At 47.4% G+C, this 25589-nt stretch overlaps 1 protein-coding gene across 1 annotated transcript in view; it reads right to left on the bottom strand.

Moving 5' to 3' along the window:
• Positions 1 to 8581: 8581 nt before the first annotated feature.
• The window catches only part of LOC140430061 (PI-actitoxin-Avd5a-like), a 76380-nt gene continuing 59372 nt past the window's right edge, over positions 8582 to 25589 (bottom strand). The window contains exons 3-4 of the mRNA XM_072517601.1: positions 20030 to 20145; positions 8582 to 8819 (exon numbers count right to left, since the gene is read on the bottom strand). Coding sequence (XP_072373702.1) covers positions 8774 to 8819; positions 20030 to 20145 — 162 coding nt within the window. The 3' untranslated portion in view covers positions 8582 to 8773. The remainder of the gene's footprint in view (positions 8820 to 20029; positions 20146 to 25589) is intronic.

Raw genomic sequence — 25589 nt, 5'->3', positions numbered from 1 at the left:
GTCGGCGGGGTCCAAAGGGGGTAGGAAGGAGTAGAAGGGTGGGCAGCGCGGCGGGAGGGGTACGATTGTATGTTACGGGATGCGACCGTCATGGAGAGCGCCAAGGTTTTCGTCTCCGCCAGTTCGAGCATGGCCCCTTCCAGCAATCGTTCTCGGATGCAGTCCGACGCAATCCCCGTCACGAAGGCATCGCGCATGAGGAGATTCGCTGTTCGGCGGCCGTAACGGCCTGACAGTCACAGTCCCGGACGAGTGGAATTAGAGCCCGCCAGAAGTCTTCGATGGACTCACCAGGTAGTTGCAAGCGGGTGGCGGGTACATGCCTGGCGAAGAGCGTGTTCGCCTTCTGCGCGTAGTGTTCCTTAAGGAGTTCCATTGCTTTTGTGTAATTCGTCGCATCTTGGATCAAAGGGAACACGCTGGAGCTCAGTCTGGAGTACAGGACGTTTATCTTCTGAGCCTCCGTTGGCGCGGGGTCCGCAGGCTTGATGTAGGCTTCAAAACATGCAAGCCAATGAGTAAAGTCTTTTCTGGCATCGGGCGAGTGCGGATCCAGCTGCAGGCGATTGGGCTTAATTCTGATATCCATTCTGTGGAAAGTCTGACTGTAATAAATTGATGCACGACCAGTTGCACAAGGACTAAAGTTGGGTACAACTGTGGCTTTATTACAGTCAGATGCGTGGCCTCCTGCTGCAGCTGGTGAAATGGCAGGGCACTGGAGGTCATGCATATTTATACAGTTCTCCGTGGGCGGAGCCAGCCGGCAGGAGCTACCGGTGAACCTGTAGCGCAGGTCCTACCTTACATCTCCTATTACAGTGGTTCACCACACTCATATTAACCTTTGAAATAAATATTGGATCTCTTCACACCCCTTACTTCTAAGATAACCCCGAAAATAATACAACACTACCCAATCCTTCAAACTGTCCCTTTAAACATCCACAAGACTTCACCTTCAAAAAACAGACATGTGGTTACAATCAATATATTTATAGTCTTTGGATTTGCAGACATCCACAGACCAGCTCTGTGTTTTCTTCCTGCAGCTTTCAGCAAAACACACAGACACTCCCAGCTTTCTCCTCAAACTGGCTTTCTCCTTTCAAGCAGCTCACACCAAACCAGCCAGGCACTTTTCAGCTGCTCTCTCTCAAAACTGAAACTAAAAACTTCAAAATGGCAGCGCTGAAGTCCAGCTGCACCCACACTCTGACATCACTGCATTTCTTAAAGGTACATTGCTTAAACATCCATTTCTTAAAAGCACTCTCACATGACACCTCCCCCCAAGAAAAAAAATAAACCATGCACTTCAAGATGGTTTAATTTTTCACTTTTGCACCCTCCACTAAGAAATGTACACAGTAAATATACCTTTTCGTTTTAAAAAACAACAACACGCAAACAGGTAGAATAATATAGTTCATTTTTCTTTGTTCTTCTTCCTCCAACCGAAATCCTTCCTTTCATCACATTCGTGACAAAGCATCGGCTATGATGTGTTTTCCCGTCCTGCCACATGTACTATTTTTAAATGAAATGGCTGTAACAATAAACTCCAGCGAAACAACCTCGCATTGTTATTCCGGAATCGCTCCAAAAATGTCAATGGATTATGATCCGTATATATAATGGTGTCAGATGGATAGCTGGTCACATAAATGTGAAAATGTTGCAAAGCCAGCACCAAGCTCAAAGTCTCCTTCTCAATCGTCGAATATTTTTTCTGGTGAGAATTCAATTTCTTTGAAAAATAACCAACAGGCCGCTCTAGCCCTTCGTCGTCGTCTTGTAGAAGCACCGCACCTACACCCACATCACTCGCATCAACAGCCACTTTGAATGGTTTTGTATAATTTGGGATGACTAACACAGGAGCAGTGGTGAACACAGCCTTCAGGCCGTCAAATGCCTGTTGACACTCCGCTGTCCACTGGAATTTGATACGCTTCTTGAGCAGGTCCGTCAGTGGAGCGACCACACTGCTAAAATTTGGTACATATTTCCGGTAAAATCCACTCATACCAAGAAATCGCATTATTGCCCGTCGTGTTGAAGGTATCGGAAACTCCCCAATAACTTTTGTTTTCACATCCCGTGGGACCATTCGACCCTGTCCGATTCTATGACCAAGGAAAGTAACTTGGGCTTTTCCAAATTCACTTTTGGCTAGGTTTATCACCAAACCCGCCTCCTGAAGTCGATCGAATAACTCCCTCAGATGTTTTAAATGTTCTTTCCACACCTGGCTGAAAACTACCAGATCGTCGATGTATACCGCACAATTGGGTAATCCTGAAACGGCTGTATTAGTTAACCGTTGAAATGTTGCTGGGGTGTTTTTCATGCCACATGGCATAACTTTGAACTGGTATATACCATCTGGAGTTACAAAAGCTGAAATCTCCTTCACCCTTTCAGATAACCTTTCAGTAAATCCAATTTGGAAATAAAAGCGGATTGTCACACTTTCTCAATGCAATCCTCCTAACGTGGGATAGGATAAGAGTCCGTTCTTGTAACTGCATTACCCTTTCTATAGTCCACACACAACCGTTGGGTAGCGTCTGGTTTAGGTACCATCACTATGGGTGAGCACCATTGGCTGCAACCCACTTCAATTATGCCATTTTTAAGCATACTCTCAATCTCTCTGTTAACCTGTGCCAATTTTAAAGGATTAAGTCTATATGGATGTTGTTTGATAGGAACAACATTTCCCACATCTACATCGTGTATAGCTATTTTAGTACTTCCCAATTTATCTCTACAAACTTGCCCATGTGATATCAATAACTCTTTCAGGTCAGTTCGTTTTTCCTCTGGAAGGTAACTTAACAATTCATCCCAATTTTTAAGGACATCCTCATTTTCCAATTTAATTTGAGGTATGTCAAATTCACAGTCATCTGGATTTGGTTCGTCACTTTGAGTTAGAATCATTAAAACCTTTTTCTCTCCTTCCCTTTCAAAGTATCTTTTAAGCATATTCACATGACACACTCGGTGAGTCTTCCTTCTATCTGGTGTTTTTACCACATAATTCACCTCACTTAATTTCCTTTCAATCTGATACAGTCCACAAAACCTAGCTTTTAAAGGCTCCCCTCCCACTGGTAACAACACTAAAACTTTATCCCCACTGGCAAAACTACAAACTTTGGATTTCTTGTCCGCTACCCTGTTTCATCACATTTTGTGCAACTTTCAAATGTTGTGTAGCCAATTCACCTGCTCTATTTAATCTTTCCCTAAAATTTGACACATAATCCAATAGTGTAATTTCCAATTTCTCACCCACCAATTTTTCCTTAATCAATTTAACCTCATGACCAAAAATTAGTTCAAAAGGACTAAATTTGGTTGACTCATTAGGTGCATCCCTAATTGCAAACAATATGAATGGGATTCCTTTATCCCAATCCTCTGGATAATCTTGACAATACGCCCTCAACATTGTCTTTAATGTCTGATGCCACCTTTCTAACGCCCCCATGCGATTCTGGATGGTACGCAGTTGATTTAAATTGTTTTATTCCTAAACTATCCATAACTTTGAATAACTTTGAAGTAAAGTTTGATCCTTGATCCAATTTAATTTCTGTGGGTAGTCCATATCTAGTAAAGAATTTAAGTGACTCCTCCACAATCCTTTTAGCGGTAATATTACGTCCTGGAATGGCCGCTGGAAACCTAGTGGACACATCCATTATAGTCAAAAGATATTGATTCCCACTTTTTGTTTCAGGAAGCGGTCCTACACAATCAATTAGGACCCTCGTAAAAGGTTCCTCAAATGCTGGAATGGGTATTAAGGGTGCTGGTTTTATCACTGCTTGAGGTTTCCCATCACTTGACATGTGTGACATGATTGACAAAATTTAACTACATCTTTATGTAGTCCAGGCCAATAAAGAATTTTCTGGATTTTAGCTTGAGTTTTCCTTATTCCCAAATGACCTCCCGCTGGTACCTCATGTGCAACTCGCAACACCTCCTTTCTATACCCTACCGGCAATACTACTTGATGAACTTCTGCCCACTTTTCATCCACCTGCATATGTACAGGTCTCCATTTTCTCATCAAGACATTACTTTTACAGTAATAACACTCTGGTATACTCTCAGATTCCTCTTCCGTATATGCTGTCTGATATATCAGTTTTATTTCTACATCTTTCTGTTGTAATTCCGCCAATTTTCCTGAACTAAAAATATCTGCCTCATCCTCCAACTGTTCTTTTTCAACCATCTGATCAAAAATCCTTTCTGATAATTGCACTTCAACTTCATCTTCACTCTTTGATTTCTCCTCTTGTCTTAACCTGTGACTTTGCGACCTTGTTACTACACAATCGGGAAAAATCCCAGGATATTTGTCCTTCAACCCTTCAGTTGTCTGATTTTCCACTGGCTTATCAACCACAGTAGGCATCACTCCCACCTGTGATCCAACTATATCATTACCCAAGATAAACTGTATTCCTGGACAAGATAGTTTATCTATTACTCCTACTACCACTTCACCATTACCCAAGATAAACTGTATTCCTGGACAAGATAGTTTATCTATTGTCCTACTACCACTTCACCACTCTTCACTGGACTTTCCAACCTTATCTTATATGATGGAACGCTACTCCTCTCACCCGGAGTTCCACGTATCACCACCTTTTCTGGCAACATTCTTCCCAAACTACATAATTCCTCATCTCTTACCATTAAAGATTGACTAGCCACTGTATCTCTTAAAATTGTGATTCTTTATCTGCTCCTCCTGATACACATGAGTAAACTTTACCCACACAAGTAAATTCTTTAAAGATATCTGGCACCTTCTTAACAATCACTCTTGAACAGGCTGTACAATCATTTGCACCTCCTTCACTTCCCTTGGGCTTTCCTTTACCACTCTAACAAATCCCACTGTCTTATCCTGTTTTACCACATCAGCCTTCCCAGTGCTTTTCTTCAACCACCACTGTGACTTTACATGGCCTAGTTTATTACAGTGAAAACATTTGAAACTTTTCATCTCTTTTCCATCCCCCTGGATTTCTTTTTTAATCTGAGGTACACTCTCTTTATTGTCTGCCATCAGATCACCTTGATCATTACCACTTGAGTATTTCTCACGACCCCAGTTTCTATCCCTCACCGGCTGAAGCTGATGTCGGAAACCAATCTTTGATTTATGAACTAATTCATAACCATCTGCCATTTCTGCTGCTAATCTCGCAGTTTTAACCCTCTGTTCTTCCACATGAGTTCTCACTACATCAGGAATTTAATTTTTAAACTCCTCCAAAAGTATAATTTCTCTGAGAGCTTCATACGTTTGGTCTATTTTCAAAGCCCTTATCCACCTATCAAAATTACTCTGTTTGAGCCTTTCAAACTCCATGTATGTTTGACCAAACTCTTTCCTGAAATGTCTAAACCTTTGTCTGTAAGCTTCAGGCACTAGCTCATATGCACTTAAGATGGATTTCTTCACCTCCTCATACGTTCCAGATACCTCCTCCGGTAGTGAAGCAAACACTTCACTAGACCTACCTACCAGCTTTGTTTGAATCAGTAATACCCACATGTTCTGTGACCATTTCATTTGTTTAGCTACCTTCTCAAATGAAATGAAAAAGGCTTCTACCTCCTTCTCGTCAAACCTTGGCAATGCTTGGGCATATTTAAATAGATCCCCACCACGTCTTCGACTATGACGCTCTGTCTCATTATCCTCATCCGTCTCCTCCAACTGTATGTGTCCCTTTGCGTCTGCCAATTTTAATTGATTTTCATGTTTCAGAGGCATTTTCCAAAGTTCAAACTCTCTTTTTCCCTTTCCTCTCTATCTCTTACTTTGTTTCTTTCTTCTCTCTCCTTTTCTTTTTCCTCTCTATCTCTTTCTTTTTCTTTCATTGCATATTCAAGCGCTTTAATTCTTTTTCATGTTCAAGTTGCTTTAATTCTTTTTCATGTTCAAATTGCTTAATCTGCAACTGGAGCTTTGCCATATCTAATGAGTCGGAATGTATCACAGGCAAACGTAAATGCGCAGATACCGCGTTAAGTACCTCATCTTTTTGTATTTTTCTAGACAGTGTTAACTACAATGCTTTTGCCAAACCTAACAGTTTGTTTTTAGTCTCTGTCCATAAGGTATCACGTGTCATCGTGTCCATCACCAAAAACTTCTACGCCTCAAAGAGCCATTGTTCACAACACTCTCCCCACTTAAACTAAAATACCACACCGGAAAAGCAACAATCCTTCACTGTCTTTAAGTTCACAAAAGCCAATTCAATAGATAGACTTTTATCCTGGACGAGCTCCCATGTTATGGGCGAGGTGTTGTCAGAACCCCAAAATGTATCATGGAGTTCAACCAACCTCCCCCTTTAATGGATTGCTGCTTTTGAAGCACACGGCCTGTTCCCCAGGTGTGGTATTACAGTTATGGACACGTGGTTTTTAAAACAAAACAATGTTTATTCCATGAACTCAAATTAACCTTTTAAATAAACATTGGATCTCTTAACACCCCTTACTTCAAAGATAACCCCGAAAATAATACAACACTACCCAATCCTTCAAACTATCCCTTTAAACATCCACAAGACTTCACCTTCAAAACACTCATGAGGTTACATTCAATATATTTATAGCCTTTGGGTTTGCAGACATCCACAGACCAGCTCTGTGCTTTCTTCCTGCAGCTCTCAGCAAAACACACAGACACTCCCAGCTTCTTCCTCAAACTGGCTTTCTCTTTTCAAGCAGCTCACAGCAAACCAGCCAGGCACTTTTCAGCTGCTCTCTCTCAAAACTGAAACTTAAAACTTCAAAATGGCAGAGCTGAAGCCCAGCTCCACCCACACTCTGACATCACTGCATTTCTTAAAGGTACATTGCTTAAACATCCATTTCTTAAAGGCACTCTCACATGACAGTATAGAAGGGTAACACCCCGGGAGTAAGGAAGGTGCTGTTGGAGCGGAGCCGAGGGGGACGGGGGATGCGGGGGGGGGGCTGTGAAGGCTGGCTCTGCCGAACTTTAGGAATTACTATTGGGCGACAAATATAGCTATGATCAGGAAGTGGGTAGTGGAGGAAGGGTCGGTATGGGAGCGGGTAGAGGCGGCATCATGTAGGGGTACAAGTTTAGGTGCACTGGTAACGGCACTTCTGCCACTCTCACCGGCCCCGTACTCCTCAAGTCCAGTGGTGTTGGTGGCTCTGAGAGTTTGGGGAGAGTGGCGGAAGCATCTGGGAGTGGATGGTGCGTCGGTGTGGGCTCCAATTTGTGACAATCACCGGTTTGTCCCGGGGAGGTTGGTTGGGGATTTTGGAGGTGGCAGACAGCAGGTATAATTTAGTTTAGTTTAGTTCAATGTAGGCAGTATCAGTGCGAGGAGATGGAGGGACTTGGGGTTGTATGTATGAACTATGTTGGCGGGGTATAGTTGTTGGTTGGGGGGTGTTACGCACTGAATTATGTTTACATTTGTATTTGTAGCTTTTTTTTTGTTATCAAACCATGAATGCCTTTATAAAATGTTTGTTAAAAAAAAACATGCCTCATACCAGTAAGAATGCCGTGTGCTGGGCCACACTGTTGAAAATGTGTTTCTGGTTTTACTTGGATTTTGTTATTGAATTGGAACAGTTAAGGGGGAATTCGTTAAGGGTTATACAAAGATTATTGTATCTGTGTGGGGTCTTTATGTTTGTAGTTGATAAAAATTCTTCCTGTGTGTGTTTATACAAATGTTAGCTAAATTTATAGAATAAAGCTTGTTTTTTAATCAAAAGCAGCTAAGAGCTCTGTTGAATAACACCCGAAAGGCAGACCTTTGTGCCCATCGTAATCAAAATCAATAAACAGTTATAGGTCAGGTGAACTCCATAATAAACTTTGGCGTTTTCTCAACCCTAGCCTATAACAATAATAATAATCTTACATTAACACTGCAATGAAATACCTGTGAAAAGCCCCTTGTCGTCACTTCTGGCACCTTTTCGGGTACACAGAGGGAGAATTCAGAATGTCCAATTCACTTAACAGCACGTCTTTCGGGACTTGTGGGAGGAAACCGGAGCACCCGGAGGAAACCCACGCAGACACGGGGAGAATGTGCAGACTCCACACAGACAGTGAGCCAAGCTGGGAATCAAACCTGGGATCCTGACGCTGTGAAGCAGCAGTGCTAACCATTGTGCCACCGTGCCGTAATTTGGTTTGCTTATTTAAAAAGAGGTGGCAAAATAAATATGGACATATAAAGACCCAATATGACTTGGGTACTAGAAAGACTGGTGTGTTTCATGAACACCAGAAAAACAATTATTTACCTTTAGAAGTTTCCTTTTGTTTTGTTGATTTTATTGTTAAGTTCTTTTATTAGTTCTGCTCCTTTAAAGAAATAGGGGGCACATTTAAAGTTGGGTTTTGTTGATAATACTGAGATACCTCAATGTCTCCTCATGAATTATTATTGTGAAGCCCTTCAATGGTTTTGTGTTTAAGGATTTCCAATAAGCAATGTTAAGAATGTAATATTGTCAAATAACTGCCTTATGGGTGACAAACCAAAATTCTTTAATCACACCGAATGTACATGATTTATTGTTTATCCCTTTTAACACCAACAATGACTACATTAAAATGGGTTATTTAATTGCACTCAAAAGACTGAATGATGTTTAAAGAACAGAGTCAATCCGAATCACAGAAATCCTCGTTTGATGGAATCCTTCAATCAGAAATTCAACATGCTCCGTTGTGTTGGATCTGGATATTCTTCCCGGTTCTCCTGGAATAAGAGCAGAACATCAGTACAATCCCAGTGTGAAATGAAGACAGTTATTTCCAATACACAATGTTGGAGAATCCCCCTGTAGTTCAGACTGGCTGCTCGGTTATGGAGAACTCCTGCAGCCCTCGCTTATTTTACTGGCCCTGTTAGCCTCCAAAGGAAATGGGGGTTATTTTAACCTTCATTACTGGTTAAATAAATTGGAGGAAAGAGGATGCTTACTTTGCATCTCGCTCAATTTCCTTTTCAGTGTGTTTCATTGGAGAGATGTACAATGGAGCTCTGATTTGCTATCTCCCATTTTTCATGCCACCCCATGTTGATAGTGTGAGGTGGCGTACGGTGTGAGGAGCCTTGTGTGAAGCAGAAACATTTACATGGACCTGTTGGCTTGAATGGCCTGTTCCTGTCCTGTAGATAATGTGTAAAACTGTGTATACAACCAGTTGTCAACAATCACTGAAGGAGCAGGTCCACCACCACACCCTTCTCGGGGCAATATGGAATGGGCAATAAAGGTAGCCTTGCCTGGGTGGTACGATAACACAGTAGTTAGCACTGTTGCTTTACAATTTCAGGGTCCAAGATTCGATTCCCAGCTTGGGTCACTGTCTGTATGGAGTCTGCACGTTCTCCCCGTGACTGCGTGGGTTTCCTCCGGGTGCTACGGTTTCCTCCCACAGTCCAAAGGTGTGTAGGTTAGGTGGATTGGCCATGTTAAATTGCCCTTAGTGCCCAAAAAGGATGGGATGGATGGGGTTATTGGATTATGGGGATAGGGTGGAGGTGAGGGCTTAAGTAGGGTGCTCTTCCCAAGGGCTGGTGCAGAGGCAATGGGCCGAATGGCCTCCTTCTGCGCTGTAAGTTCTATGATTCTATGACCCCAATACCTGGGTGGGAGGTCGGAGAATTGCCGGGGGGGGCGGCGTGAATCCTGCCCCCACCGGCCGCCGAATTCTCCGGCACCGAAAATTCGGCGGTGGCGGGAATCGCGCCGCGCCTGTCGGCGGGCACCCCCCGGTGATTCTCCGGCCCGCGATAGGCCGGTCCCGCTGCTGTCATGCCAGTCCCGCCGGCGTGAATCAAACCACCTACCTTACCGACGGGACTGGTGGCGCGGGCGGGCTCCGGGGTCCTGGGCGAGGCGCGGGGGCGATCTGGCCCCGGGGGGTGCCCCCACGGTGGCCTGGCCCGCGATCGGGGCCCACCGATCCGTGGGCGGGCCTGTGCCGTGGGGGCACTCTTTTCCTTCCGCCTCGGCCATAGCCTCCGCGATGGCTGATGCGGAAGTGACACCCCCCCTGCGCATGTGCAGGGATGACGTCAGCAGGCGCTGACGCTCCCGCGCATGCGCGGACTTCCGCCGGCCGGCGGAGTCCCTTCGGCCCTGACTGGCGTGGTGCCAAAGGCCTTTCCCGCCGGCCGGCGGCGCGCCAACCACTCCGGCGCTGGCCTAGCTCCTCAAGGTGAGGGCTTGGCCCCTAAAGGTGCAGAGAAATCCACACCTTTGGGGCGGCCCGACGCTGGAGTGGTTCCCGCCACTCCATCCCGCCGGGACCCCCCGCCCCGCCGGGTTAGGGAGAATCCCGGCCACAGTCTTTTTTCTAATTATATTTGAAGGGGGTGTGTACATAATTATGTCCAGTTTGCTGACATAACAATAGGGACAGCACATTTAAAGTAACCCAATGATTACGAAACATCTTAGGAAATTATGTTGAAATGAGTGATGCTATATGAATGCAGTTGTGACGAAGCTAAGTGGTTGTCCGTGTTGAACCCAACAGCACAATCACCAGGGAGCAGGGTAATGGCAGCTTGTGTGGAGGCTCAGGACCAGCAAGGGTGAGTCAGTGCTGAGGCGGGGGGTGGGGGGGGGGGGGGGCACTGCTGGGAGGCTGGTGGGGGACAGTCACACAAGGTACGACAATGAAGGGACGAAAGGAAGTGTCAAAGTGGGTGTCCATCTGAGGGTGTTGGCAGCCAGACTCTTTACAGGGCTTTGAGTTCATCACCAAAATATCAATTCTCCAGACTGAGAATGAACTCGGACAAGCATCACCAAAGGGGAAAAAGTACTAAAGAAACTATTGGGATTGAGGGCAGACAGGTCCCCAGGGCCCGATGGCGTACATCCTAGGGTCTTAAAGGAAGCGGTAGCAGAGATAATGGATCCATTGGTTATAATGTTCCAAAATTCCCTTGTTGCTGGAAAGATTCCAGTGGATTGGGAAAATGCCTCATTCAAAAAGAGGGTGGGGTGGCATAAATAGGAATTTATGGACCAGTTAGTTTAATATCTGTCATTGGGAAATTGTTAGAATCCATTATTCAGGGAAGAAATAACAGGACAGTCAGAAAGTCAAAACACAATCCATCAGAGTCAGCATGGTATTAGTAAGGATACCCCTTGCAGGGGCAGTCTCAGCCGAGGGTACCCCTGGCATCAAGGATGGGCGCCAGGGCCAAAGACCCCCATGGTGCTGGCCACCAACAGGGCCAGGGGTGCAGGGATGGGGGTTGGGAGGGACATATGGGGGCAGAACCCGCGGTGCCAACTGGGGCTACCATGTAGTCATTGGATCTGCTTGGGCACGGGGTATGCACCATGCTAACATGTCAGCCTCTCACCCCCTGCAGACAATGGATATTGGAATTCAACCAGTAATGGTGGCCTTCCTGCTAGTCGCCACAGCCTTGGGGGATGCCTGCGGCTGTACGAGCTGGAGCTGCACGAGGAGGAGGAGGAAGCCGCAGCAGTGGAGCGTGTCGCAGAGGAACAGGTGACAGCCGCCCAGAATGGAGAGCGAGCAGCCCAACATGCCGAGAAGGAGAAGGTGCCGCATGAGGCCTCGTGTACCGGCACTGCCTGTCACTCGACATCCTTCCGGACCGGGCATGCCGTTGAAGACTCTGGCTGAGCAGAGAGACAGTGTGACATATCTGGCAGATGATGGCAAGCCTGGCACCTTGGGGGTATCAGGGAGGACACCCACTCTCAATGACCGTCGAAGTGAACATTTACGTCACAGGGTCCTTCCAGGCGTCGAGTGGGGACCTGTCCGGAATCTGACACCTCAGTGCACAGATGCATCCGTGCCGTCACGGAGGCCCCATTTGCTCAGCCGGCACCATACATCCATTTCAATGTGGACCGAGCCCACCAGGCTGCCCAGGCAGCAGAATTCACCGCCATCGGCAGGATGTCCCGGGTCCGAGGGGTGATCGGCAGGATGCATGTCCCGCTACGAGCACCTGCAGAAGACAGGCTGCGCTACACAAACAAAAAGGGGTTCCATCCGATGAACGTGCAGCTGATATGTGACCATCAGCTGCACATCATTCACGTCTGCGCCCGATACCCGGGCAGTGTGCACGATGCCTTCATCTCCTGACATGTTTGAGATGCCCATGCAGCAACCAGTATTGTGATCGTGCGATGCTTCGACCTCCTGAAGATGTGGTTCAGGTGCCTGAACCGCTCTGGAGGGGCCCTCCAGTATGATGCTGAGAGGGTCGCCCGCATCATGGCGGCCTGCTGCGTCCTCCACTACACCGCACAACAGAGGGGTGACATGCTGGAGGAGGAACAGCAGGCCTCGTCCGACGAGGAGGATGTGGGGGAGGGCAAGGATGGGCAAGACATGAGGGGGGGTAGGAGGTGGTAGAGCATGGGGGGTGGGCGAGGGGCTGAGTGGTGAGGGGGTGTTCTGGCCAGGGGCACAGACACCGCATTCCACCTCCACCCCTACTCACCCTCCCAGCCCCTGGCCACCCCTCGCCTGCAACCCCCTCAGTGATACATACCTGTCACATTACGGGCTGCAGTCCCTGGGTTGGCAGTAACAGTGGGTCTGGTCCATGGGGTGGAGGATGATGATAGCCAGCTCTGCGGTGAGCTCTGGTTCTCCACATCATCAGCAATGACTGGCTCCTGCCCACGTTAGCACTTTCCAATTGGGTTACCCCTGCATGCGAGCTGGCCAGTCCATCACACGGTGCCATCAATCTCTGGGGTGGCGGTGGTGGGGATGGTCGGGGGAGGGAAGGGACCCCAGGCCCCCACAGGGTCCACCATTCACCCCCCCCCCCCAATGTCCACCCATGCCCCCCCCGATTCCCGGCCATCCCAGACCAGTCCACTCCTCACATCCATCTGACAGAGCATCGAGGCAGGTTGTCACAGATGTTTATTTGAACAATTATATATAGGTGTGTGCCCTTGCCCCTATAACTAAACTGTGCCCTTCACCCGTGCCAACTCAACTGGTACCTAACTTTCTGGCCTTATGGGGCCTAAAGCTATGCCAAGGTGGTTCCCCAGATGGTACAGCAGGAGTGGAGGTGGCCAGCTGTGATTCCTGCCCTGCAACCTGGGTCCCTGTTGGCGGGCGCCTTCTGTGGCAACTGGGCCTGGATGGACCTGGCTGCTGCTCGGGTGTCCCAGGTGGCATGGTGCTGCCCGGTTGTGCCCGCTGCCCACCAGCGACAGGTGGTGGTGGGTGTTATGATATCCATATTAACATATCATGGTGCAATCTCACACACTGATGGACAGGTAGACGGACCAATCAACACACACGCAACATCACAGCCAATCACCAGTGAGAGCACACGCACTATAAAACAGGGAACACCACAGCTCCCCCGCATTGCACCAGGAGATAGTTCAGAGCACAGAGCTCACAGTGTGCCACTCAGACATACACCATATGCTGAGTGCCTCTCTAAGTTAGTGCTAGGGCTAGGTCCACAGGTTAACTGGTGAAGTACGAACCTCAGCCAGAAGTTAACAGTTGTTAGTATACAGAATAATAAAACAGTTGTACCATCTACAACCGTGTTGGTTCGTTTGTATATCGGAACACCCAACACGTCAATGGGGGGGGTCCAAGGTGCTGCGACGTTCCGGCACCTCCCCTGCGAAAGTCAGCGGCATGGGCCCCATCATCTTCTCCTCCCTTGGGCTACTCCATGGGATGGGGGTGCGAGCGGAGCTAACCTCGGAGGCTCCCCTGCCACCTGGCACTGCAGTCCTGGAGATCCACTCTGGGATGGTGTGTTGGGGGTAGAATTGTTTATGTGTGCCTGCAGCTTAACAGCCTTGACAGATGAGGCACCGATTTTTCTGCCGTAAAAGTCCACAGATTCTGCATTGGCATCAGCGGTGAGGGTTGGATCCTCCGATCCCCAACGTCAAAATCACGTTCGGCAACAGGGTGGAGAACCCCCGATGACGCCAAAATCAGGGGTTGCGCACTTTCACAATGCTCCGCCCCCTGAAAAGCGGAGTACTCTAGGAGTATGCTGCCAGCCCTATCCATGGCCTCCATACGTTGGCTGAGGCCCGCCCCACGATCCTCCGTCCCCGACCGGCCGAGTTCCCGACGGCGTGGGACACGTGTGGTCTCACCAGGGAACTCAGCGTGGCGGCTGCAGACTCAGTCCAGCACAGTCGGGGGAGGGCCGATCCGCGGGCAGGGGTGGACATATTCGGGACTGGGGGCCCTGTGGTGGGGCAGTCCGGGGCTCGCGAGCCGGGCAAAAGACGGGACTATTTTGCTGCTGCAGGGACACGGACCCGGCAATTCTCTAGGCCGTATCGGCAGCTAGAGCTGGATGCTCTACTCTGCCTCCCTGCTAGCCCCCAGCAAAACGGGGAATTGGTGGCCGTTTTGCGCCTGTTTTCCGCCACCGTGAAGGCGGGCAGTTCGGGGGGCACGAGCGGCCGATATTGGGTACTACTTTGCCAGTACAGGTCTGCAGGCTGAGCCCGCGCTCAGCACGACGCGGCTGTTGGAGGCCGCCGCCATGTGGTTGCGCAGCCTCTGACCCGGAAGTGCAGGGGGCCGTATTGGCAGCTAGAGCTGCGAGCTCTACGATGGCTCCCTGCGAGCCTCCAGCAAAGCGGTGAATCTGAGGCATTTTGACGCTAGTTTTATAGGCGTAAAAGACCACCGTTTTCCCGACGGCGTGTGGACATGGTCACCAAAACTGAGAATTCAGCCCATAGTCTCCAAATCGGAGAATCCAGACCTTAGTTTCAGAAATGGAGAATCCTGCCCAGGTTCAGCATTTTCTCTGCTTCATGTGTAGGACAGGCTGCCTGCGTTTTCCTGCTCTCCCTCTCAGATTCTTGCAGACTGATTTCTGTCTGTGAGGGTAGTTGATATTATAGGGAATCCTCTAACCTGATATTACAATGGCTTGTTATGGATTCTCAAACCCCATCTCCATGACAATGTGAATCACATGGCCCTTGTATCCAGGAGAAATGGTAATTAGCCATCCTCTAGACTCCCAACATAATTCTGCCTTGGGCAGTTTATCGCCAGTTTAAAGTATAACCATTTAATAAACCTGATATTCCTAACACCACCCTCTGAGACTTGGGGACGAATAGTCTTGCACAGTTAGCCTGCATTCTGCAGGCTGGTCAGGTGATGTGCTTGAGCTGCTTGATGTGGGAGCTGGCAGATCCCATTGCGAGCTGCAGCGACCACATCTGCACTAAGTGTTGGCTGCTCAAAGAGCTCCGGCTCAGAGTTGATGAGCTGGAGTCTGAGCTTCAAACACTGAGGCACATCCGGGAGGGGGAGACTTACCTGGACACTGTTTCAGGAGGCAGTCATACCTGTCAGAGTAAGTAGTTTAAATCCTGCCAGTGGCCAGGGACAGCAGGGTGTGACTGCAAGTCAGGCAGGTAAAGGGAACCAGCAGTCAGGAACTCAGGAGCCTCAGCCCTTGACTCTGTCCAACAGGTATGAGGCACTTGCTCCCTGTGTGGATGGCGAACAGGGCTGCAGGAAGGATGAGTCAGCTGACCAAGGCACCATGGTTCAGCAGGCCATTCAAGGGGAGGGAGTAAATAGGCAAGTTGTAGTTGTAGGGGATTCTATTATCAGGGGGATAGATAGTATCCTTTGTGAGCAGGATAAAGAGTCCCGCATGGTATGTTGCCTGCCCGGTGCTAGGGTGCGGGACATCTCTGACCGGCTTGAAAGGATACTGGAGAGGGAGGGGGAGGATCCAGTTGTTGTGGTCCATGTCGGTACCAACACCATAGGCAAGTCTAGGAAAGAGGACCTGTTTAGAGATTATAAAGAGCTAGGATTCAAATTAAAAAACAGGTCCTCAAGGGTCATAATCTCCGGATTACTGCCCGAGCCACGTGCAAATTGGCATAGGGAGGCAAGAATAAGGGAAGTTAACACGTGGCTGAAAGAGTGGTGTGGGAAAGAGGGGTTCCTTTTCATGGGACACTGGCATCAGTTTTGGGACAGGGGGGACCTATACCGTTGGGATGGTCTCCACCTGAACTGAGCTGGGACTAGTGTTCTGGCGAAAAGAGTAAATAGGGTGGTCAATAGGACTTTAAACTAGAGATTGGAGGGGAAGGGACAGTCAGGGAACCAAGAGGTGAAGTAATCAGTGGGAAGCGTAGCTGCTTAGGAATACAAAAAAGCACAAAAAGACAGAACTCAGGAGAGGTTACGATAGTCCCCATCCCACAAAATATGACACAGTGTATGGAAAGGCTCAGTAAACCAAGGTCCACCACACTAAGAAAACAAAAAGGGACGGTCAATAGAGAATTAAAGGTGCTATATTTAAATGCGTGCAGTGTACGGAACAAGGTAGATGAGCTTGTGGCCCAGATTGTGACTGGCAGGTATGATGTGGTAGGCATCACAGAGACATGGTTGCAGGGGGTTCAGGGCTGGCATTTAAACATCCAGGGATTCACAAGCTATCGAAAAGACAGAGAGGTGGGCAGAGGGGGCGGGGTTGCCTTGTTAATTAGGAATGAAATTAAATCAATAGCACTAAACGACATAGGGTCAGATGATGTGGAGTCTGTGTGGGTAGAGTTGAGGAACCACAAAGGCAAAAAAACCATAATGGGAGTTATGTACAGGCCTCCTAACAGTGGTCAGGACCAGGGACACAAAATGCACCACAAAATAGAAAGTGCATGTCAGAAACTGGGCAGCACGGTAGCATTGTGAATAGCACAATTGCTTCACAGTTCCAGGGTCCCAGGTTCGATTCCAGCTTGGGTCACTGTCTGTGCGGAGTCTGCACATCCTCCCCGTGTGTGCGTGGGTTTCCTCCGGGTGCTCCGGTTTCCTCCCACAGTCCAAAGATGTGCAGGTTAGGTGGATTGGCCATGCTAAATTGCCCTGAGTGTCCAAAATTGCCCTTAGTGTTGGGTGGGGTTACTGGGTTATGTGGATAGGGTGGAGGTGTTGACCTTGGGTAGGGTGCTCTTTCCAAGAGCCGGTGCAGACTCGATGGGCCGAATGGCCTCCTCCTGCACTGTAAGTTCTATGAAATCTATGAAAAAGGCAAGGTCACAGTGATCATGGGGGACTTCAATATGCAGGTGGACTGGGTAAATAATGCTGCCAGTGGACCCAAGGAAAGGGAATTCATTGAATGTTTACAGGAGGGCTTTTTGGAACAGCTTGTGATGGAGTCCACGAGGGGACAGGCCATTCTGGACTTAGTGTTATGTAATGAGCCAGACTTGATTAAAGATCTTAAAGGAAGGGAACACTTAGGAGGCAGTGATCATAATATGGTAGAGTTCAATCTCCAATTTGAAAGAAAGGTAGAATCAGATGTAAAGGTGTTACGGTTAAATAAAGGGAACTACAGGGGCATGAGGGAGGAACTGACGAAAATCGACTGGGAGCAGAGCCTAGTGGGAAAGACAGTAGAACAGCAATGGCAGGAGTTTCTGGGAGTAATTGAGGACACAGTACAGAGGTTCATCCCAAAGAAAAGAAAGGTTATCAGAGAGGAGATTAGGCAGCCATGGCTGACAAAGGAAGTTAGGGAATGCATCAAAGCAAAAGAGAATGCCTATAATGTGGCAAAGAGTAGTGGGAAGTCAGAAGATTGGGAAGGCTACAAAAACAAACAGAGGATAACAAAGAGAGAAATAAGGAAAGAGAGGATCAATTATGAAGATAGGCTAGCCAGTAACATTAGGAATGACAGTAAAAGTTTCTTTAAATACATTAAAAACAAACGGGAGGCAAAAGTAGACATTGCGCCGCTCCAAAATGACGCGGGTAATCTAGTGATGGGAGACAAGGAAATAGCTGAGGAACTAAATAAGTACTTTGCGTCAGTCTTCACAGTAGAAAACATGAGTAATATCCCAACAATTCAGGAGAGTCAGGGGGCAGAGTTGAATATGGTAGCCATCACAAAGGAGAAAGTGCTAGAAAAACTAAGAGGTCTAAAAATTGATAAATCTCCGGGCCCAGATGGGCTACATCCTAGAGTTCTAAAGGAGAGAGCTGAAGAAATAGTGGAGGCGTTAGTTATGATCTTTCAAAAGTCACTGGAGTCAGGGAAAGTCCCAGAGGATTGGAAAATCGCTGTTGTAACCCCCCTATTCAAGAAGGGAACAAGGAAACAGATGGAAAATTATAGGGCAATTAGCCTAACCTCGGGTGTTGGCAAGATTCTAGAATCCATTGTTAAGGATGAGATTTCTAAATTCTTGGAAGTGCAGGGTCGGATTAGGACAAGTCAGCATGGATTTAGTAAGGGGAGGTCGTGCCTGACAAACCTGTTAGAGTTCTTTGAAGAGGTTAGACCAAGGAGAGCCAATGGATGTTATCTATCTTGACTTCCAAAAGGCCTTTGATAAGGTGCCTCACGGGAGACTGCTGAGTAAAATAAGGGCCCATGGTATTCGAGGCATGGATTGACGATTGGCTGTCTCCTTTGTGATGGCTACCATATTCAACTCTGCCCCCTGACTCTCCTGAATTGTTGGGATATTACTCATGTTTTCTACTGTGAAGGCAGAGAGTTGGGATAAAAGGTTCTTTTTCGGAATGGCAACCGGTGACGAGTGATGTCCCGCAGGGTTCAGTGTTGGGGCCACAGCTGTTCTCTTTATATATTAACGATCTAGATGACGGGACTGGGGCATTCTGGCTAAGTTTGCCGATGATACAAAGATAGGTGGAGGGGCAGGTAGTATGGAGGAGGTGGGGAGGCTGCAGAAAGATTTAGACAGTTTAGGAGAGTGGTCCAAGAAATGGCTGATGAAATTCAACGTGGGCAAGTGCGAGGTCTTGCACTTTGGAAAAAAGAATAGAGGCATGGACTATTTTCTAAACGTGGCAAAATTCATAATGCTGAAGTGCAAAGGGACTTGGGAGTCCTAGTCCAGGATTCTCCAAAGGTAAACTTGCAGGTTGAGTCCGTAATTAAGAAAGCAAATGCAATGTTGTCATTTATCTCAAGAGGCTTGGAATATAAAAGCAGGGATGTACATCTGAAGCTTTATAAAGCACTAGTTAGGCCCCATTTAGAATACTGTGAGCAATTTTGGGCCCCCACACCTCAGGAAGGACATACTGGCACTGGAGCGGGTCCAGCGGAGATTCACACGGATGATCCCAGGAATGGTAGGCCTAACATACGATGAACGTCTGAGGATCTGGGATTATATTCATTGGAGTTTAGGAGGTTGAGGGGAGATCTAATAGAAACTTACAAGATAATGAATGGCTTAGATAGGGTGGACGTAGGGAAGTTGTTTCCATTAGCAGGGGAGACTAGGACCTGGGGGCACAGCCTTAGAATAAAAGGGAGTCACTTTAGAACAGAGATGAGGAGAAATTTCTTCAGCCAGAGAGTGGTGGGTCTGTGGAATTCATTGCCACAGAGGGTGGTGGAGGCCGGGACGTTGAGTGTCTTTAAGACAGAAGTTGATAAATTCTTGATTTCTCGAGGAATTAAGGGCTATGGAGAGAGAGCGGGTAAATGGAGTTGAAACCAGCCATGATTGAATGGGGGAGTGGACTCGATGGGCCGAATGGCCTTACTTCCGCTCCTATGTCTTATGGTCTTATTCTCTTGCCATTTTTCACATCTTGCATCTTCTGAGCAAGTCTCTTGACTTCAGCCTCTCTTGTTCCCAAAGCAAGCCACCCTGACAGAATTCAGAGCAGCTCCCATGACCTCCTTCATTCCTTCACATTTATCTTTAATTAAAGACACAGTCCCAATATGTAACAACCTTCTAAACTTTTTATGTTATCAGACAGTAAATAAAATCATCTCAGCTTATCCTCCAGTTTGTGATGATAAGTACAGCCCCATTTTACAAATCCTAAAATATTCAAGGGCTTCAAGTTTCTATTTTTGCAAGAAAAGTATAAAGAACATGGTTATACCCTCTTGCTGCACACAACATGCACTCATTGCTGTAAGTAACTCCGTCAGTTCCACAGACTGGATCATATTGGCGGTTACACATTCGAGGACCCTGGCTTGATTGTCCACAGTTTGGCTGGAATATCAAACAGAATCATTTGTGATGATTGATTATTTTGAAGCAGAATTGTTCACCAATGGACAGGAATAAAAATTTTCCAGTATTGATACTGAAATATAGACACATGGGAATTTCAGATTAAAACATTGACACTATCGCAGAATAGAGAGGGAGATACAGGCATAGAGTCATAGATGTTGACAGCATGGAAACAGGCCCTTCGGCCCAGCCTATCCATGCCGCCGTTTCTATCACTAAGCTCGTTCCCACTTGCCTGCATTTGGCCCATATCCCTCTATACCCACCCTGCCCATGTAACTGTCTAACTGCTTTTGTTGCTCTTATTAGCCTTAGTTTTATTAGCTCTAATTCTGTCACCTTTGCTCATGAGTCGCCAGGTATCTTTCTGATACCGCCACGTGGTTCAAGCTCAAGTAATGATTAATAATGCAGCACACCGCTTAGTAAAAGTTAAATCAACGATCATTTATTATATACAGCAATAAATACTTATACAATAATCCTACTTCTAGACTATTACCTACCACTAAAGGCCAATACTTAACTTTGGTGATGGCCCACCAGGTCAGGGAAACGAATGGTCTATCGAATTGGGTCTGGCCTGCGGGATTCAAAAAGGCTGGTACGAGTCGATAGTCTGGAACACCTATCTGGTAGCGATCGCTGGAGTAAGACTTACTTGTTTCTTCGTCGAAGGGTCTCGAAGGTTGCCAGTAGGAGAAGAAGGGTCGATCTGAACTTGGCCCCTATTTTTATAGTTCCCAGGGGCTTCCCGCCTCTCGGGGCGGACCTTGACCCTGGTTCCAAGTGATTGGACTTGGTCCCAATCACTGGGTTCGATATGCTCCAATAATGGGGCGATTTCTTGATCGGGGGGTGGCCGTCCACCTTTCTTTGTCTCAGCCACTGCTGGCGCCGAAAGGTCTGGATCGGCTTTCAATTGCTAATTTGTAGCAATTGTTCCCGGGGACTGCCGATTGAACTGCAGATGGCTGGGTTGATGTGCTGCTAATGGTTGCAGGTATCGATCTGGGCTGACTTCCCCAGAGCCGAATACACTGTTTTGCCTGCAGCTGTCCGTTTGAGTCCTGTTGGCTGATTTTCCCATCAGCCTCTTTCGTTCGCCATTTTAGATCGGGGTGTGACCATTTTACTCGGGAATCAGCCATTTTAGGTGGCTACATTTTTCAAAGGAAAAAATTGTACCCCCTCTACCACTGCCCCTGGCAACCCGTTCCAGATGCTCACCACCCTCTTGAGATACAAATTCCGCTCTGGTCTCTTTTGTATCTCTCCACTCTCACCTTAAACCTATGGCCTCTATTTCTAGACTCCTCTACCTTTGGAAAAGATGTTGACTATCTACCTTATCGATGCTCCTCATTATAGACCTCTATAAGATCACCCCTAAGCCTCCAGGGAGAAAAGTCCCAGTCTATCAAGCCTTTCCTTATAACTCAGACCATCAAGTTCCTGTAACATCCTCGTAAATCTCTTCTGAACTCTTTCTAGCTTAACAATATCCTTCCTATAATAGTGTGACCAGAACTGAGCACAGTATTTCATGTGTGGTCTTACCAATGTCTTGTACAACTCCAGCAAGACGTCCCAACTCCTGTATTCAATATTCTGACCAATAAAACCTAGCATGCTGAATGCCTTCTTCACCATCCTGTCCACCTGTGACTCCACCTTCAAGGAGCTACGAACCTGTACCCCTAGATCTCTTTGTTCTGTAACTCTCCCCAACTCCCTACAATTAACTGAGTAGATCCTGCCCTGATTTGACCTTACATTTATCCAAATTAAACTCTATCTGCCATTCGTCAGCCCACTGGCCCAATTGGTCAAGATCCTGTTGCAATCTTATATAACCTTCTTCACTATCCACGATGACACCAATCTTGGTGTCATCTGCAAACTTGCTAACCATGTCTCCTACATTCTCATCCAAATCATTAATATATACAACATATAACAGTGGACTCAGCACCGATCCCTGAGGCACACTGCTGGTCACGGGCCTCCAGTTTGAAAAACAACCATCCTTTGGCTTTGGTCACCAAGCCAAAGGCACTCTCAGATGGAAAATAAAAAAGAATTAAGAATGAAACAAGGAAGTTCTAAAACAGAGATAGACTCACAGGAAATCTGGAATGGAGAGCGAACCACAGACACTCCAGAATGGAAAGCGAAACACACGGATTCTCCGATTATGTGACTGTGTCCGGAGGAATCCGTGGCATCTTACGTGGGAAAAGTGGGTGAGGTCCCATCATCAATCCTCCGACCAGTGATGAGCTAGAAGCTGCGCCACGCAAAACGCACGGCCATCCAGATATCAACGCCTGGAGAATTGCCGGGTCCGTGGCCGCACATGCGCACACCGACGACCTGCAGTGGTCGCACCGTATAACATGCGCCAAACCTGCCAGATAGCGCCCCTTTGGATACCCCCTCGCCATCCCTGGGTCACCCCCCACCAGTCGCCCCCAACCCTCACCGAAGCCCCCTTGGCCAGCAGCACGGCACCCACCTGACTGTTGGTGGCGCTGGACACATTCCGCAGCCACCACGCCGGGTTCCCCACCGCCGAGACCATGAATTCGGGAACTCTGCCCATCTGGGGTGGAGCATCATGGGAGGGCCTTCAGGTAACGTCCTGAGACCATGCCAATGGTGTGCCGTGTGCTCCTTGATGATGCCATTTTGGAGATGCAGATCATCCAAAAACTGGCACTGCTCGGATTTCATCGTAAAAAGGGATTCTCCGCCCGATCAACGATTACAAAATCGGTGTTGGGGAACGGAGAATCCCGTCCAGACACTCTAGAATGCAGAGTGTAACACAGACACTCTACACTGGAGAGTGTAACATATATACTCTGGAATACAGAGTGTAACACAGACACTCGACCCTGGAGAGTGTAACGTATATACTCTGGAATGCAGAGTGTAACACAGACACTCGACCCTGGAGAGTGTAACGTATATACTCTGGAATGCAGAGTGTAACACAGACACTCGACCCTGGAGAGTGTAACATATATACTCTGGAATGCAGAGTGTAACACAGACACTCGACCCTGGAGAGTGTAACATATATACACTCTGGAATGTAGAGTGTAACACAGACACTTACAATGGAGAGTGTAATATATACTCTGGAATTCCACTCTCCATTGTAAGTGACTGTGTTACACTCTACATTCCAGAGTATATATGTTACACTCTCCAGTGTAACATATATACTCTGGAATGCAGGATGAAACACAGACACGCTAGAATAAAGAGTGAAACACAGACCTGCTGGAATGTAGAGTGAAACACAGACATGCTAATAAAGGGAGGAAAACAAAGACACACTAGAATGTAGAGTGAAACACAGATGCGAGAATGTGGAGGAAAACACCGACACTCTAGAATGGAGAGTGGAACACAGACACTCTAGAATGCAGAATGGAACACAGACCCGCTAGAATAAAGAGTGAAACACAGACCCGCTGGAATGTAGAGTCAAACACAGACACTCTAGATCTAGAATGTAGAGTGAAGCACAGACCACTCTAGAATGTAGAGTGAAAGTGTAGCCACCTGGGTTGGCCAAGTCCCGATTTAAAATGGAGAACAGCAAAGGCTGAAGGGAAATTCAGCCAACACAGGCAGAAACTAGCAGGTGCAAGTTACTGTGTATTAAACTGTGCAAAAGCCCAGACAGCACCAATACAAGCAGCCATCTGCATAATAATGTAGCAGCCATCTACATACTACCGCTCCAGTATTGGAGAAATCGAACCAAGCGATTGGAGCAAAGTCACTTGGAACCAGGTACAGGGTCCGCCCCGAAAGGCGGGAAGCCCCTTGGGACTATAAAGTTAAGCCCCCAAGTTCAAATATTTCTTCTTGACCGGGTAACTCAGCAACGCGAACCAACCCTTCACAGTGACCGGTGCAGCTGCCGCCGAAATCCAGTAAGTCTTACGTCAACGCTCGCTATGAGATAGGTGCTCCTACTACCAATCCGTACCAACTTCAAATCCCGCAGACTCAGAACCCGAACGAAAGGCCATTTGTTCCCCTGACCTGGTGGGCCAGTCCGAAGCCAAGTATAGGCCTGTCAGGTGTAGAAGTAGAATTTGTGCATGATTAGCGATTACTGTGTATAATAAATGTGCTTGGATTTGAATCTTACTAATTGGTGGATTGAGTTATTGATCATTACTTGAACTTGAACCTCGTGGCGGTATCATAAAGATACCTGGCGACTCGAGAGCAAAGGTAATAAAACAGAGCCAATTGAACCAACCAAAAGTTAGCAACATATTCCTGGCGACATCTGACGGGACCCGAACTAGAAGTGGCTTAATCACTCTGGGAGAACACAAAAATCTGAATTAGAGATCCAATTGGGAACAGAAAACCACAAGTGTTCAAGCAGTTCTGATTAAACCTCATAATTCGGAAGTGTGTGTATGCATGCGTAACTAACAGGGCTATAAGGTAAACTGATAAGATTTTTTGTTGCGACAAAACTGTCGGGAGTTTGTATTTTGGAAATTAGCGAAAGCCGTACCCGTAACTACAGCACCGCCTTAGTTCCCCTGTTCCAAATTTAAAAGAAGCATTCAGATAAGAAAGATGGCAATGCAGGCAATGCAACACCTCATGAACCCAGAAGAATTTGCGGTCGTAGCGACCAGCAGCAGTAGAGTAGGACAGTGTCCCGTAAGGGAAGAAGAAATCAGGAAGTACCTCAAAAGGAAAGGATGGCCCCTTTGGAACAAATTCTGTAGCAAAGAGGAAACAGGTCCCGGGAGTATAGGACATACTTGGTGGGAGAACCTGAGCGAGATTCACAAGAAGAGCTTAGGAAAAACTCGCAAGCCGATGGCAATTGTGTCCTGCTTGGCACAGTTGCGAGGCACAGTGGAGGTCGTTAGGACGCTCCGGAAAGAGATAGAAGACATACATCGAATGAGCAAGATCGATGTCAGTCAGGTAGAAAGAGAGAACTTAGAGTTAAGGAGGAAGTTCATAGAATCATAGAATTTACAGTGCAGAAGGAGGCCATTCGGCCCATCGAGTCTGCACCGGCTCTTGGAAAGAGCACCCTACCCAAGGTCAACACTGCCACCCTATCCCCATAACCCAGTAACCCCACCCAACATTAAGGACAATTTTGGACACTCAGGGCAATTTATCATGGCCAATCCACCCAACCTGCACATCTTTGGACTGTGGGAGGAAACCGGAGCGCCCGGAGGAAACCCACGCACACACGGGGAGGATGTGCAGACTCCGCACAGACAGTGACCCAAGCCGGAATCGAACCTGGGACCCTGGAGCTGTGAAGCAATTGTGCTATCCACAAGGCTACCGTGCTGCCCTTACGTTGGCAGCAAAAGACGGAGAGGTGGATGATGCCAAGGGGGCACACC

This window comes from Scyliorhinus torazame, chromosome 9 (genome assembly GCF_047496885.1).
Source record: "Scyliorhinus torazame isolate Kashiwa2021f chromosome 9, sScyTor2.1, whole genome shotgun sequence".
NCBI lineage: Eukaryota > Metazoa > Chordata > Chondrichthyes > Carcharhiniformes > Scyliorhinidae > Scyliorhinus > Scyliorhinus torazame.
This window is presented reverse-complemented; position numbering and strand designations above follow the sequence as displayed.